Below are 12,848 nucleotides of genomic sequence, written 5' to 3' on the forward strand. Positions count from 1 at the left end.
GAGACCAATTCTTAGAAATGGCATTTTGGGGTGATAGTGTGGCCAATTTATTTTTTGCGCCTTTAGCTCAGCTGTGCTCCAGGCAGCCCGAGTCAGTTTGTACTTCCACCTTTGCACTCACCAGGACAATGCTGGCTAGGTTTCAATTTTACCTTCAACATCTTCAGCAGCCCTGGGGGGTCAGGAAGTATCAGGCTTGGGCCTTGAATCCAAGCCTCTCTATTTGGACCACATGTTCTCCCCTTTTCCCAAAATCAGGAGCTGGGCTGAAAAGGCCCCTCTTGGCACTGGGGACCCTGGGGCAGGGAACGCCGGGCTCTCCTTGTGTGAAGAGGGCAAGCTAGTCTCAGGAACCACACGTTCCCAGATCCTTTTGCTCATTCTAGGCCTTAGGCTCCACAGGGTGATTCTGCACTGGCTGGGGGCGGCCCTCCCTAGTGCTCCGGGATGACTGGATTTAAGCAATTACACCAGGTGCAGTGAGGTGAGAGAGGAGGGAATAGGAAGAAAAACACAAATGGAAATACCACATACCTTACTGCTGGTTGTTTCTAGGATGTGTGTTCTTGCAGGGTGGCCCCTCGCCTTTGCCCAAAGAGCCTCTAAACCCAGCCTAGCCTTGTGTCAGGGATGACCAAACAGGATTCGTAAGACTTTGCCTGGGGTGGTAATGTCCAACCAGGTGGGATGGCTAGACCGGGGCGGGTGCTAGGATCCTGCTGAGCTCCTCCCCTGTCAGCTGGCTGCTGGGCTGTCTAGCTCGTAGCAGGGCTGCGAGGCGTCAGGTCAGGTACTGAGTTCCTGCCTTCAGCTCATCTCTCTAGGAAAGGGATGTTCCCACCCATTTTCCAGATAGCACAACTGAGGGAGTCAATATGACCCAGGTGCCCTGGCTCCCAGCAGAAGGAGGTCACTGGGGCCCCACTCTGCACATGCATCCCAGGAAGCAGCCCCAGCCTCTTGGCACTGGGCTTAAGAGAACCTAGTCAGGAATGTTTGAAGCCTTGTCTCCCCACGGCAGGTACCATGTCATGGCCTGCACCTGGAGTCCTCCGGTCTCAGGCTCTCCTGTTTGAGCCTCAGAAGTGCTTTGAGAATGGGGAATTTAGCAGGATCAATGTTTAACTCAAAGCAGTGAGGCAATAAATGTGGGTTTCTTCACTGGGAAAGAGGCCCAGTGGAGGCTCTGTGGCCAAACCACAGAGGAGGCTCCAAGCCTTTGTGCTGAACGCTGGGATTTCCAGTCTGGGCCAACCAGGTCTCATGCTCTTGTCCTGAGTCCTGTCCTGGGTCCACATCTTCTAGCCCCCAGCCCAACGTTGTGAGCTGGTAGGGACTCAATGAATGTCAGCGGGAAGCATTTGCGCTGGCAGTCTGCCTCCTGCACTCTAAGCTAGAAGGGTGGCAGGGCAAGGGGGACCCAGCCTCAACACAGTGTGTTCACCATTTATTGAGTACCTGTTGTATGCCTGAATCTGTACTGGGCACTGGGAAAAAACCCAGTTAGACATAGTTCTGTCCTTCCCATCATGAGCCAAGACCTGAGGTGTGACTTGTGGCTGTATGATCCTGGGTAAGCTACTAAACTTCCCTGCCTGTTTCCCCATCTGTAAAATGGGGCCTATTTCAAAGGCTGTGGTGGGGATCTGGAATTAGACCTGTAAGGCACTGACTTCATACTTGGCACATAGTAGGTGCTCATTAAAGTTTATGTAGGACAGAGAGAATTTCTCTGGGGGAGGGGACCTTTGTGCCTGGTTCTGACAGGCATAGCTTACCAGCCTGGAGGTATTGCTTTGGCTGTGCTCCCATAACCTGCTCCCCTCTAGGTCTGTGGTTCTGTGGGTCAAGAGTTGGGGTGGGGGCACAGAAAGGGCCTGTCTTAGAGGATTATGGTGCTCTAGAAGGAGAAGAGGCAACCCCCTCCCTAGGCCTTTGCAAGACTCAGAACTGATGCTTAATTTGCCATTTAATTTGCCTCTGGTCAGACAGCAGGCAGCGGGTCTGTACCTCCTCCTGGACCCCTCAAAAGCTGGGAGGAGGTGATGGGCTTGGGCTCGGCCCAAGGACTGTCCCTGGGAAGGCAGGACCTAGGGCCTGAGTCTTGCGTCACTTCCCTATTTCCTTGTGGGCCCCAGAGGAAGGAAGTGAGGGCATAGAGGATATTGGGAGCAGGGTTCCAGCTTTCCTGAGGAGGCAAGGGGAGTGAGGAAGCTGGCCACATCCTCCACTTTCAGTTGTGCAAGTGTGGTGTGGCCTCCCCAGTGGTGGCTTCCCTAAGGAGTATGACTTTAGGCCTTAGAAGTGGGAGGGTTTGGCAGGTGGGAAGGCGGGCTCCCTTGTTGGGGAGCCTGGCATGGACACCTCCATGAAGCTCAGCTTCATTAGGAGCCAGTGTGGAGAGTGGTTTTGTAGGAACGTGGGGGCAGTTTAGGGGGGCTGGGGGGTGTGGGAAGTAGGAAGGGAACAGGTCAGGTGGGATCACGTTCCCATTGGATGGGAACACCAGTTCTTGAGCGTTGAACTTAGTAGAAAATGTGGGAGAGTCTGTGAGTTCCAGTGTGGGACAGGTGAGGCCCTCGGAACTGGCACGTGCTGGGCTCACATTCGGGTTTGTTGTGGCTCCCGGCATTGCTGCCCTCACGTCTGTCGCCACTCCTGGTTCCCTGAGCCTGAAGGCTGTGCTCCAGCAAAGGGAGAAGCTACTCAGCCTCTTTTTGAGGCATTGATGGCTTGGCTTGGAATAGGACAGGGAGGCCTTCATCCTTTGGTAGCAAGTAGGGAAGCCCTAGTTCAGACTGGCTCGGTCCTAACAGAATTCATTGGCTCAGATGAGTGAAAAAATCTTGGGGGTTGGCATCATCTTCAGGCACAGCTGGATCCAGGGGTTCCAACAATGTGGTTAGGGACCTCCCTACCCCTTTGGGGGGGTTCGATGCTCAGTCAGGCCCTCCCTCCTGGTAGCAAGATGGGCCCAGCCAATCCAGGCCATTCCTGATCCCCCGGCAGCCCTGGGAAACAGCAAGAGCTTCTTCTCATTGGTTCTGCAGAAGTCCCATAGTTAAGTCTCACTGGCTGAACTGCGGTCACATACACTCCCAGAACCAATTGCTGAGGCCAGAGTGTCTGGGGCACCCACCCATCCCTGGGTCTAAGGAATAAGGTCTTCCCAAACCACAGTCCTAGGGGTGGGAGAGGTTCCCCAAAGGACAAACCAGGCTTGGAGGCAGATACACCAGCTGTCCCTATGGAGAGGCATCAGAGGGCAAAGCTGTGCCAGCACTCTAGCCTTGGTTCCACTCTGTAAAATGGGTACAAGTATCCAAGTGGCCATGGGGTATAAGGATCAGAGGGGAGTCACGGGGCCTTCAGAGATGGTCTCCCATCATTCCTTCTGGGGGCCTCTTGTGGGAGCTCCCCCTCCCTTGACCTTCACCCCCAGCCCCTCCTGTTGGCTACATACCCACAGGTGGAGAGGAGTTGGGGGGACAGAGCCACTGGCTCTCCAGCCAGCTGCAAAGCAGAACTGGCAGCAACCGTGAAACCTGATTGAAAACCTGTGGGTTCCATTTTCTGAAATTCCATGGGGTGTACAGATGAGGCAGCACAGGACAGCAGCTCAGAGAGGAACAGCAACACCGGGGGGCTGGAACCAGCTCCTACCTCCCAGCCCCACCATGTAGTCAGCTCCCCAGGCCTGGCATGTCGCTTCTTCTGCCAAAGCCCCCATGCTCTGCAGGCACTGCTCCCAGGGAAACACCTGTCTGGGCAGTATTTCTGGACTGGTGGTCAGCAAGTGGTCTGGACAACTAGAGCCCTCTTGTGTTGTCTATCCCATCTTAGGCAAACTACTTGGCTTCTCTTTGCCTCAATTTCCTACTCTGTAAACTGGGTGTAATGATAGTACCTATCTCATAGGGTTGCTTGGAGGAAGATTTGGTGAATTGATACAGGGCCAAGTGCTAAGAACCGTCCAGGTATAGTGAGGGCCGTGTGTCAAGCAGCTGCCACTGTCATCAGCATGACCATTAGTTATTGGCATTGATGTCCCTTTAAGGTCTGGTTTGATGCTGGGCCCTTGAGCTTCTCCTTAAGGAGCTCCCTGCCTGACTGACAGTAAGGAGAAGAGACCCCCGGAAGGAAGGCCTCTAAATTCCATGCCTACAGGCCTTTGGCCCTGGCTGGTGACCTCAAAGTGACAGACACATGGATCATCCCCGACCCAATTTGGGCAGCAGGAGAGCAGAGCAGGAAGCTCCTAGGCTGGAGGGTGCTGGCCCCTTGGTAAGGCTGTGGCTGCTCCAGGGTCCCCAATATGCCCCTCTCTCGGTCCCAGTACGTCTGGCTCTTGGGGTGTGAGGAAGCAGGACAGAGCCCACTGGGAACTCAGGGCAAGATGGGGGCTCCAAACTTCCTAGCTCAGGCCACCTGGTCCCTGCCCCTGGTCTCTGCCCCTCACCCTGGCCGGGGAGTCAGACAGATGGGAGCTCAAAAACCAGCTCTGCCCTCTGACCTCAGGCAGCCTCCACCTCTCTGAACCTCAGGTTACCGCCCTCCCTCTCTCCCTTCCTTTTTTGAAGTAGTCCATGCGCCACAGCCTCAGTGGCTCCACCTTTGCCGTGGGACTCTGGGAGCTGGCCCCTCTGCCCAGGGGCTGTGACTTGTGTCCAGGCGGTGGGAAGGGCTGTCCACTGGAGCCTGGTGGCACCAAGGCCCTCACAGCCCATTTTTCATGGGCCATTCAGAAGTCGGGGTTTCTTTTTTCTAAATCATTTTACATGCGTCATCTGAAAACCGGCATTCCAGAGCTGGATGGCGTCTCGGAGAGTGCAGCCCCCCATTTTACAGTTGAGAAAGGTGGGGCCCAGAGATGGGGTGTGGGGCCAGCCCTCTACCTCAGCTTCCTGGCTTCCTCTGAGAGGCATGCAGTTGAACAGCCACAGAGGGATCTGGTTCCATCACTGGGCAGGTTATTTAATCTCTCTGTGCCTCAGTTTCCTCATCTGTAAAATGGAGCCAGTAGACCCTCCTGCCCATGGGTCACCACGAGGATCAAATAAGATGGTGTGTGGGAGGCGCTGACATGTTGCTTGGTGCTGGTGGCTCTTATGATTTTGTTACTAGTGTTTTCTCATAACACCGTCTAACTGGCGCCTCCCCAGGGAGGCAAAATTGCATGGGCAGGCTGGGGTGGCCATGAAGCTTATCTTTTCTGAAATGCCCTGGTCACCCCCATCCCTGTGTGTTTTGACTGCAGAGCCCTCAGGACTGCCCCCAGATCCTGCCTTCACCCCTGGCACCTATGCCCACGGGTGGCTCCCAGACCATCCCAGTGCGTCTGGCCAACGCTGCGTTCTTCCAGGTAAGTGGAGGCCAGGCCCTGGTGGGGGAGGGGCTGGGAGAGTGCAGTCCCACGTGGGGCCCCCTGCTCTGGACCCACCACCCATGCTTGGTTTCCTTACTCTGAATTTCCATGTTCTGTTGGAGAAAGCCCCGCTCTAGTTGCATGGGGCTAAGGGAAAGGGAAGTGGGTGGTGAGGGCCAGGCCAAGGGGACAGACAGCAGGGCACCAGCAGCCTGAGGGAAACCCTGGCCAGGACCCACTGGGTTTCAAAACGCTTTGTCCAGGATCCCCAGACTCCCCTACCCGCTGAAATTCCCTTGGCAGAGCCGGGCCCCAGCCCATGGTAGTCACTGCCCATGCTATCCCCCACCCCACCCCCAGGCTGAACTGTGACCCCTGGACACATGTCTCCATTTTCCCTGGAGAATGGCCAGAGAACCCCTTTGCCAACCCATGCCCCACTGTCCAGATGGGGAAAATGAAGCCCAGAAAGGGGAAGTTGATGCCCCTGGGCCACATGACATTGGACTAGACTTGCAGCCTAGCCCTGGACTCCCAATTGAGTGCTCTTCCCTGCAGCCAGCCTTCCCTTCCCCCACTGCCCATCTGGGCTGGGGGAGGGGATGCCGCCCCTTTCTGGGTCCCTCCTGGAGGAGTATCCTGGGTGGGAAGCGTTGATGAGTCCTGGAAGCATGCCAGCCACCCCCCTCCCCAGCTCCTGGGGACTCGCCATCTGTCACTTCCACAGGGAAGCGGGGGCCTGCTGTCACACGTGGAGGCCACGTGCCGGGCATCTGGGACGTGTCGGGCAGCCTTGTGGTTGGGCTGGAGCTCTGTGAGGGGCAGGCAGGGACTGCCCTTGGCCCTCAAGCTCTGCCCTGCAGTGGTTAGGGCCGAGCCTCCAGGGGTCTTGGGATGTTTTGGGGGGTAGTGCTGCTCCCCTGGACTATAGGAACCTGGCATGGGGAGGCCCAACCCCTGGGTTTGGCTCCTGGCTACTTCTTTTGGGGGGCACATGTCTATCCTCACTGGGCCTCAGTGATCCCTGCCCTCCTGTCCCTGGGTCTGCTTCTAGAACACTGAGGACAGCCGGCAGGGGAAGAGCCCCCTGTATGCACTCTGCAGCAGCCCTGTTTGCTGAGCCTACACCCTGGGGGTCCCCAGGACAGGCTGGCCCTACAGTCCCTACGGTGGCCGTGTCCTGAGCTCAGGGACTCAGAGGACAGACCAACCTGCCAGGACAAATGAGCTTTGAGCCCTGTCAACAGCCACTTTCCTGTGTTAGCTTCAGAGCAAAGGGGGAGAGGGGGCAGGGTAGGGGGGAGGTTACTGAATCTGCTTTCTCCTCGGAGTGTCACATCGCCAATGACAGGGACATAAACAGGAAGTCCTGCCACGTGGCTGGCCTAACACTCATGAAACCTGAGTTTGTTCACTCAGCAAAAATTTACTGATATTACTCCCTGGAAGCTCTGTGCTGGGCCAAGGACAAGATGAGACTGGAGAATTGGACCCTGTTTATTCGCTCAAGAAACATTTATTGAGCACCTCCTGCATGCTAATAACAACATATATTAGGCACCCACAGTATGCCACCCACTAAAGATACGCGAGCTCCAGTTTTCTCAGCAACCCTGCGGAGTAGGGAAGCCTATTTCATTGCAGTTTAGAAAACCAAGGCTCAGAGAGGAGGACCACATGCACAGGGTTGCACAGCTAGGAAGCAGCAGAGATGGGATTCGAACGCGGGCCTGTATGAAGTAGAACCTGAGCTTTTTTTTTTTTTTTTAATTAAATTTAAATTTATTGAGGTGACAATTGTTAGTAAAATTACATAGATTTCAGGTGTACAATTCTGGGGGTGGGGGGTGGGAGATGAGGGTAAGGGGGATCGAATATATGGTGATGGAAGGAGAACTGACTCTGGGTGATGAACACACAATGAGAACCTGAGCTTTTTAAACTGCCATCTGCTGTCCTTGGAGGTGTCAGAGGGGCTAAGACCCAGCCCCAAACCTCACCAGTGGGTGAGGGGACAGGTGGAAACAGAGCCTGGGCAGCGGGATAAGGGTAGTTCTTGACATACGGGGGGTGGGGGACAGGCTTTAGGAGCTTAATAGCGCCCCCAGCACACACCCAAATATTTATTGCTAAATGAGTGATTGGGTGAACGATCAAATGAGGAGTGCTGGATCTGAGGGGCACCTGGGAAAACTTTGAATGTGGGATATTTGAGCAGGATTTTGAAGGTTGTGTGGAGTTTCGCTCGGTGACAAAAGGGGAGGCAAGCCTTTCAGGTGAAGAACAGACTTGGTGCAAGGCCTGAGGGCAGAATAGTCTGCCATGTCCAGGAGTGTCCTGGTGTGGCCGGAGTATGGACCTTGAGGACCACAGGTGGGGGGGGGCTGTTAGGTTCAAGGAGTGGGTGGGATCACTGGGATGAACCTTGAATGTTGGTCTTGCTAAGGAGTTAGCACTTTATGAGCTGAGTAAGACCCTTGGGTTGGCCATTAAGGGATGTTGGAGAGGCTTTTAGTGGCGTGGAGAGCACAAAGCCAAAGTTCTCCTTGCATCCCTCAAACATTGGACATGGAGGCCAGGAAGGACATTCTGGAGGAGGGTACAGCCCTGGAATAGGCCTGATAGTAGGATGGAGCCCACTCTTCAGGGCAGCAGTTCACGATGTCATGATGGAGGTGGAGGGCAGTGGGCACTGACCCAACTCCCCCCACGCCACCCCCTTGTTTCCCACAGAGTGCAGCTCTTGAATGTAGTTTTGGGCAGGAGGAGATCTTTGAAGCTGTGTGGGTGAATGAATCAGCTGTACGCTGCAACCAAGTGGTGGTGAGTGGTGTGGCCTCAGAGGGGGCAGGAGAAGACCTGCACAAGTCCAGATACTGCACTGCCTTCTTCCCATCTTCCCTCTTTCCTCCTTTTGGTTCCCGCATTCCCAGTAGCCCTGTCCTCATCTGTCTCCATGACATCCCCTCCCCAGCAGAGACTTGGACACCATCCACACCCCTCATACTTTTTCCCGTCCTTTTTGCAGCTACACACGACCCAGAAGAGCCAGGTGTTTCCACTCAGCCTACAACTAAAGGGACAGTCAGCCAGATTCCTGGACAGCCCTGACCCCATGACAGGTTGGAGCCCCCATCCACCCCGTATGGCCACCAGGAACTCAGCCGCAATGGGTGGGGCTAAGCCTGGGAGTGCTCACTGCATAGATGCCCCACATCGCCACCCCCCAACACGCATGGACACTCAGATCCCAGCCCTGCCATTCAGTGTCTGGTCACTCAGTACTTACTGATGGAGCAGCTGCTCTGGGCCAGGCATCATGCCCTCGGTGCATCTCTATGCCAGTGGCTATGCAACCTTGGGCATATACTTACCCTTCCCTTTCTGAGCCTCATTGTCCCCATGTGAAAGGAGGGCACAGGCCCTTTGGCAGAGGGCTTGGTGAGGATTTGCTAATATGATGCTCTCAAAGCCTTATAAGTGTGTCTGGGGCGGCCAGCACCCCGAAGTGGTGGTGGTTGTCCTTACTGTAATCATATGTTTGAGTCAACTCTCCAAGGGCTGTCTGTTCATGAGGAGACTCAGACATCTCCCTCCGTGCCCACATGAAGGCCTTAGAACCGGCCTGCACACTGGGTTTCTGGAGAGTGTGCCCCACGTGCCTCCTTGGATCACTCAAGTGTCTGCGGCCTGTAGAGCCCACATTGCTCAGTGTTCCTCAGCGTCCTGGAGCGTTGCTGTGGGGTAAAGACACCCACTGACACATACTCAGGCCTGGGTATGAATCCCAGCTCTGCCACGCACAGGCTGTGTGACCTTGGGCACGTCACTTTACCTCTCTGAGCCTCATCTCTTATCTGTCAAATAGGGCTAATAAACAGCTCCCATCTAATAGAATCACAGCGAGCATGAATGATATTAATGAGGCTGTAGCTGCACTGTGCTTAGCACAGGCCCTGAGGGTGTGGGGGGCGTGTTGGAGAAAGTACTAAGAACCTCACTGGGTCCTGACCCTCAGAACCAGGACCTGCCTCTGGGTGGACCCACAGTGCGAGGTGGAGGGGAGAGCAGTAATGGGGGTGCTGGCCCATGTTGCCTCTGTGTCTTTCCCAGTGGAGGTCTATAACTGCGCCATGGGCAGCCCCGACTGTTCCCAGTGCCTGGGCCGGGAGGACCTAGGCCACCTGTGTGTGTGGAGTGATGGCTGCCGCCTTCGGGGGCCCCTGCAGCCCCTGCCTGGCACCTGTCCTGCCCCTGAGATCCGAACGGTAAGCACACTCCCCCAACCATGGAAGCCTGTGGTACATACATCCCTGTACGTGTACCTGCACCACCGCCCCACCTGGGCTCATGGACCCCTAACACATGTGCTTATTCATGCCTAGGCACACGCATGCAGTGTTACCTATTGAACACCTGCTGGGTGCCAGGCCCCTGCTCAGTGCTGGAGACATAGCAGTGAACAAAAGAAAATACTTTCCCTCATGGAGCTAATGTTTTTGTTGTGGGTAGGCAGGGGGCACAGGCAATAATGCATAAGGAAATCATTTATGTATACAAGTTGGTAACTGCTAGGAAGAAAAATAGCAGGACAGGGCATTGGGAGTTGGGTGGAGGAGATACTGGGCTGAGTGTGTGTAGTTTTATAGCCAGGGCAGGAAAACCTTGCTAATATGGTGATAATTGAGATTGCCAATTACTCCCAAGCCTCTGTTTTAAATATGAAAAGTCTCAGGGAAGGATTCTGATTGGCTTAGCCTGGATCAGGTGCCCTCCCAGGCTCAGTCAGCTCTGGCTGGAATGCAGGATTGTGTGGTCAGATGTGACCACTGGGAGTGGACCTCGGTGTCCTCAGGAGACCCCACTCCCCCAGGTAGCATTGACTCTGTCCGCACGTTCTGTGTCCCCAGACCCTAGTGGGCTCAGTAACACACACACATACTCATTGGCAGCCTCAGTGACCTCCCAAGTGATGGTAGCCCCAGTGCTCTCCCCTAAGTGGTGGGTCTGTAGGGCCCGGCCTTCCCCTGGGTGCCTGCGACAGTGGCGAAGAAGCCTCCAGCATCCCTACCTCAGGTCCCCATTTGCCCCTCTCTCTGGTCACCTGGCAGATTGAACCCCTGAGTGGCCCCTTGGACGGCGGGACCTTGCTGACCATCCGTGGCAGGAACCTGGGCCGGCGGCTCAGCGACGTGGCCCATGGAGTGTGGATTGGCAGTGTGGCCTGTGAGCCACTGGCCGACAGATACACGGTGTCAGAGGAGTAAGGAGTGGGCAACCCCTGGGGCCGTTCACGTGACCTCCAGGCCCTACCCAACCTGGCAGTGCCAACCATCTCTCTGTCCCCAGAAGTAGCTCCTCCTAGGTCTCTTGGATTTTGCTCAAGCCATTCCCACCTTTCTGCTCAGGACACTACTCCTTATCCTTCAAGTGCCTGCTCCTTTGGGAAGCCCTCCCGTGTTCGCTTTGACCAGCCCAACTTCCACAGAAGCCTTGCTCTGGTGGAAAAAACGCAGTTGAGAAAGTATGGGGGCTGCTGGTGGCGTGCAAAGATCTGGGCCTGCAGCTGTGGGGCCTGGCCCAGGGGGCTCTAGGAAACAGGAGTGGAGAGTGAATAAATTGGATTTCCTTTCGGGAGCCCATAAGTCAGGCGTCCATCCAGAAAATGTCCTCATGGTCAGAGAATTTTCAAGTGTCCTAAGAGACCATCTTGTCTAACCCCTTGTCTTATAGTTGCAGAATTGTGGGAAAGTTGTAAGGTAGGGGGTGGTCCCCAGAAAGAGCCAGGGTGAAACTTAGGAGACTCAGTGGCTGTTTTCCAACTGATAGGGAACCAAGGGGGTAATGCCCTTGGGTGTGTACCAGCTGAATGCCAACCTTAGCTGTGCGTGGGAGGAGTGGGTGGCTGAGTGCAAGCATGGGGAACTCACACACCCTGGGGTACAGTAGGGGGCATTGTTCAAAGGAAAAATAGGGCAGTGCCTGCCTGGCCCCCGGGATCTGCTGGCTGCTCCCCTGACCAAAGATGCCTCCCCCAGGATTGTGTGCGCCACAGGGCCAGCCCCAGGGGCATTCTCCGACGTGGTGACGGTGAACGCCTCCAAGGAGGGCAAGTCACGGGAGCGCTTCTCCTATGTGGTAAGGGAGGCGTCTGCCCACCGTCCCGCCCACCCCACCAGGTGCACGCCTAAGGGGTTGGCCCGAGGCCTGACCACCTACCTTCCCCTCCACAGCTGCCCCTGGTCCACTCCCTGGAGCCTGCCATGGGCCCCAAGGCCGGGGGCACCAGGGTCACCATCCACGGGAGCGACCTCCACGTGGGCTCCGAGCTCCAGGTTCTGCTGAATGACACAGAGCCCTGCACAGAGCTTGTGTAAGCCCCTTGAGCCCAGCCATCCTCCTCCAGCCCATAGAAACCAGGGGGCTGGAGGGGTGGGGGTGATATCCCAGCACTACCCCTTGGCCAAGGCGTTTCTGCTCTCCGAGCCTCAAGTTTTCTCACTTGGTAAGACCAGTACCAGTGAGTCGTGGGAAGTCCTCTGTGCCCAGCAAATAGTAGTCGGTGCCCCTTCAGTGACCACTGCAGTGAAAATGGTGATGATTGTGCATACTCTGAGAGCCTCGGCTCTTGGTGAAGTAGCTCTGTCTATATTATGCACTTACTGTGTACCAGGCCCCACCGATGGACATTTCTGGGGACACCAAGATGAACCCAACACATCTCAGCCCTCAGCATAGCAGATACTCCCACCGGAAATAAGAATTCCACTGGGCTTGGGATTGGGAGAAAAGTCTGGGCTTTCAAGGCCTCGGACAGGGTCCTTACCAGGGGCACCAGTTGGGACAGGCGCTCTGGGAAGGCTTCTTGGAGGAGGTGGGACTGGGCAATTGGGAAGAACAGGCAGGGTCAGAGAGAAGGGGTGTTCGCAGTGGGGAGGACAGCCCCTGCAAAGTGTGGCAGTGGGAATACAGAAACAACAGACTTACGTACAAGGGGGCAGAAGACCAGGTGGAGGCCGATTGAAAAGGCCTTAAACCCAGGCCGAGTGCACAGGCCTGTGCCCCTGGGTGATAGGGGGGCAAGTAGTGAGAGGTGGGGACCCTGATGATCATGTCTGCTGCCCTCCCACAGGCGCACGGACACCAGCATTGCCTGCACGGTGCCTGGGGGTGTGCTGCCAGCCCCAGTGCCCGTGTGTGTGCGTTTTGAGCACCGGGGCTGCGTGCGTGGCAACCTCACCTTCTGGTACATGCAGAACCCAGTCATCACAGCCATCAGTCCCCGCCGCAGCCCTGTCAGGTGAGACCCAGCCCCCAGCCCCCAGGTGGGTCTCGCTCTCTGGGGCTGCAGCTGGGCTGATGGGACTTGCTGTCCCCACAGCGGTGGCAGGACCATCACGGTGGCTGGTGAGCGTTTCCACATGGTGCAGAATGTATCCATGGCTGTGCACCACATTGGCCGGCAGCCCACGGTGAGGGGGGC

The 12,848-nt window shown here is 56.0% G+C and overlaps 1 protein-coding gene across 1 annotated transcript in view; it reads left to right on the forward strand.

The window, feature by feature from the left end:
- Nucleotides 1–12,848, forward strand: part of PLXND1 (plexin D1) — a 49,453-nt gene that overhangs the window by 21,211 nt on the left and 15,394 nt on the right. The window contains exons 9-17 of the mRNA XM_019746786.2: nt 5,258–5,362; nt 8,099–8,188; nt 8,394–8,487; nt 9,479–9,633; nt 10,477–10,628; nt 11,404–11,503; nt 11,599–11,738; nt 12,498–12,665; nt 12,747–12,837. Of these exons, the coding sequence (XP_019602345.2) occupies nt 5,258–5,362; nt 8,099–8,188; nt 8,394–8,487; nt 9,479–9,633; nt 10,477–10,628; nt 11,404–11,503; nt 11,599–11,738; nt 12,498–12,665; nt 12,747–12,837 (1,095 nt within the window). The remainder of the gene's footprint in view (nt 1–5,257; nt 5,363–8,098; nt 8,189–8,393; nt 8,488–9,478; nt 9,634–10,476; nt 10,629–11,403; nt 11,504–11,598; nt 11,739–12,497; nt 12,666–12,746; nt 12,838–12,848) is intronic.

The sequence above is a fragment of the Rhinolophus sinicus genome, linkage group LG10, assembly GCF_036562045.2.
Source record: "Rhinolophus sinicus isolate RSC01 linkage group LG10, ASM3656204v1, whole genome shotgun sequence".
NCBI lineage: Eukaryota > Metazoa > Chordata > Mammalia > Chiroptera > Rhinolophidae > Rhinolophus > Rhinolophus sinicus.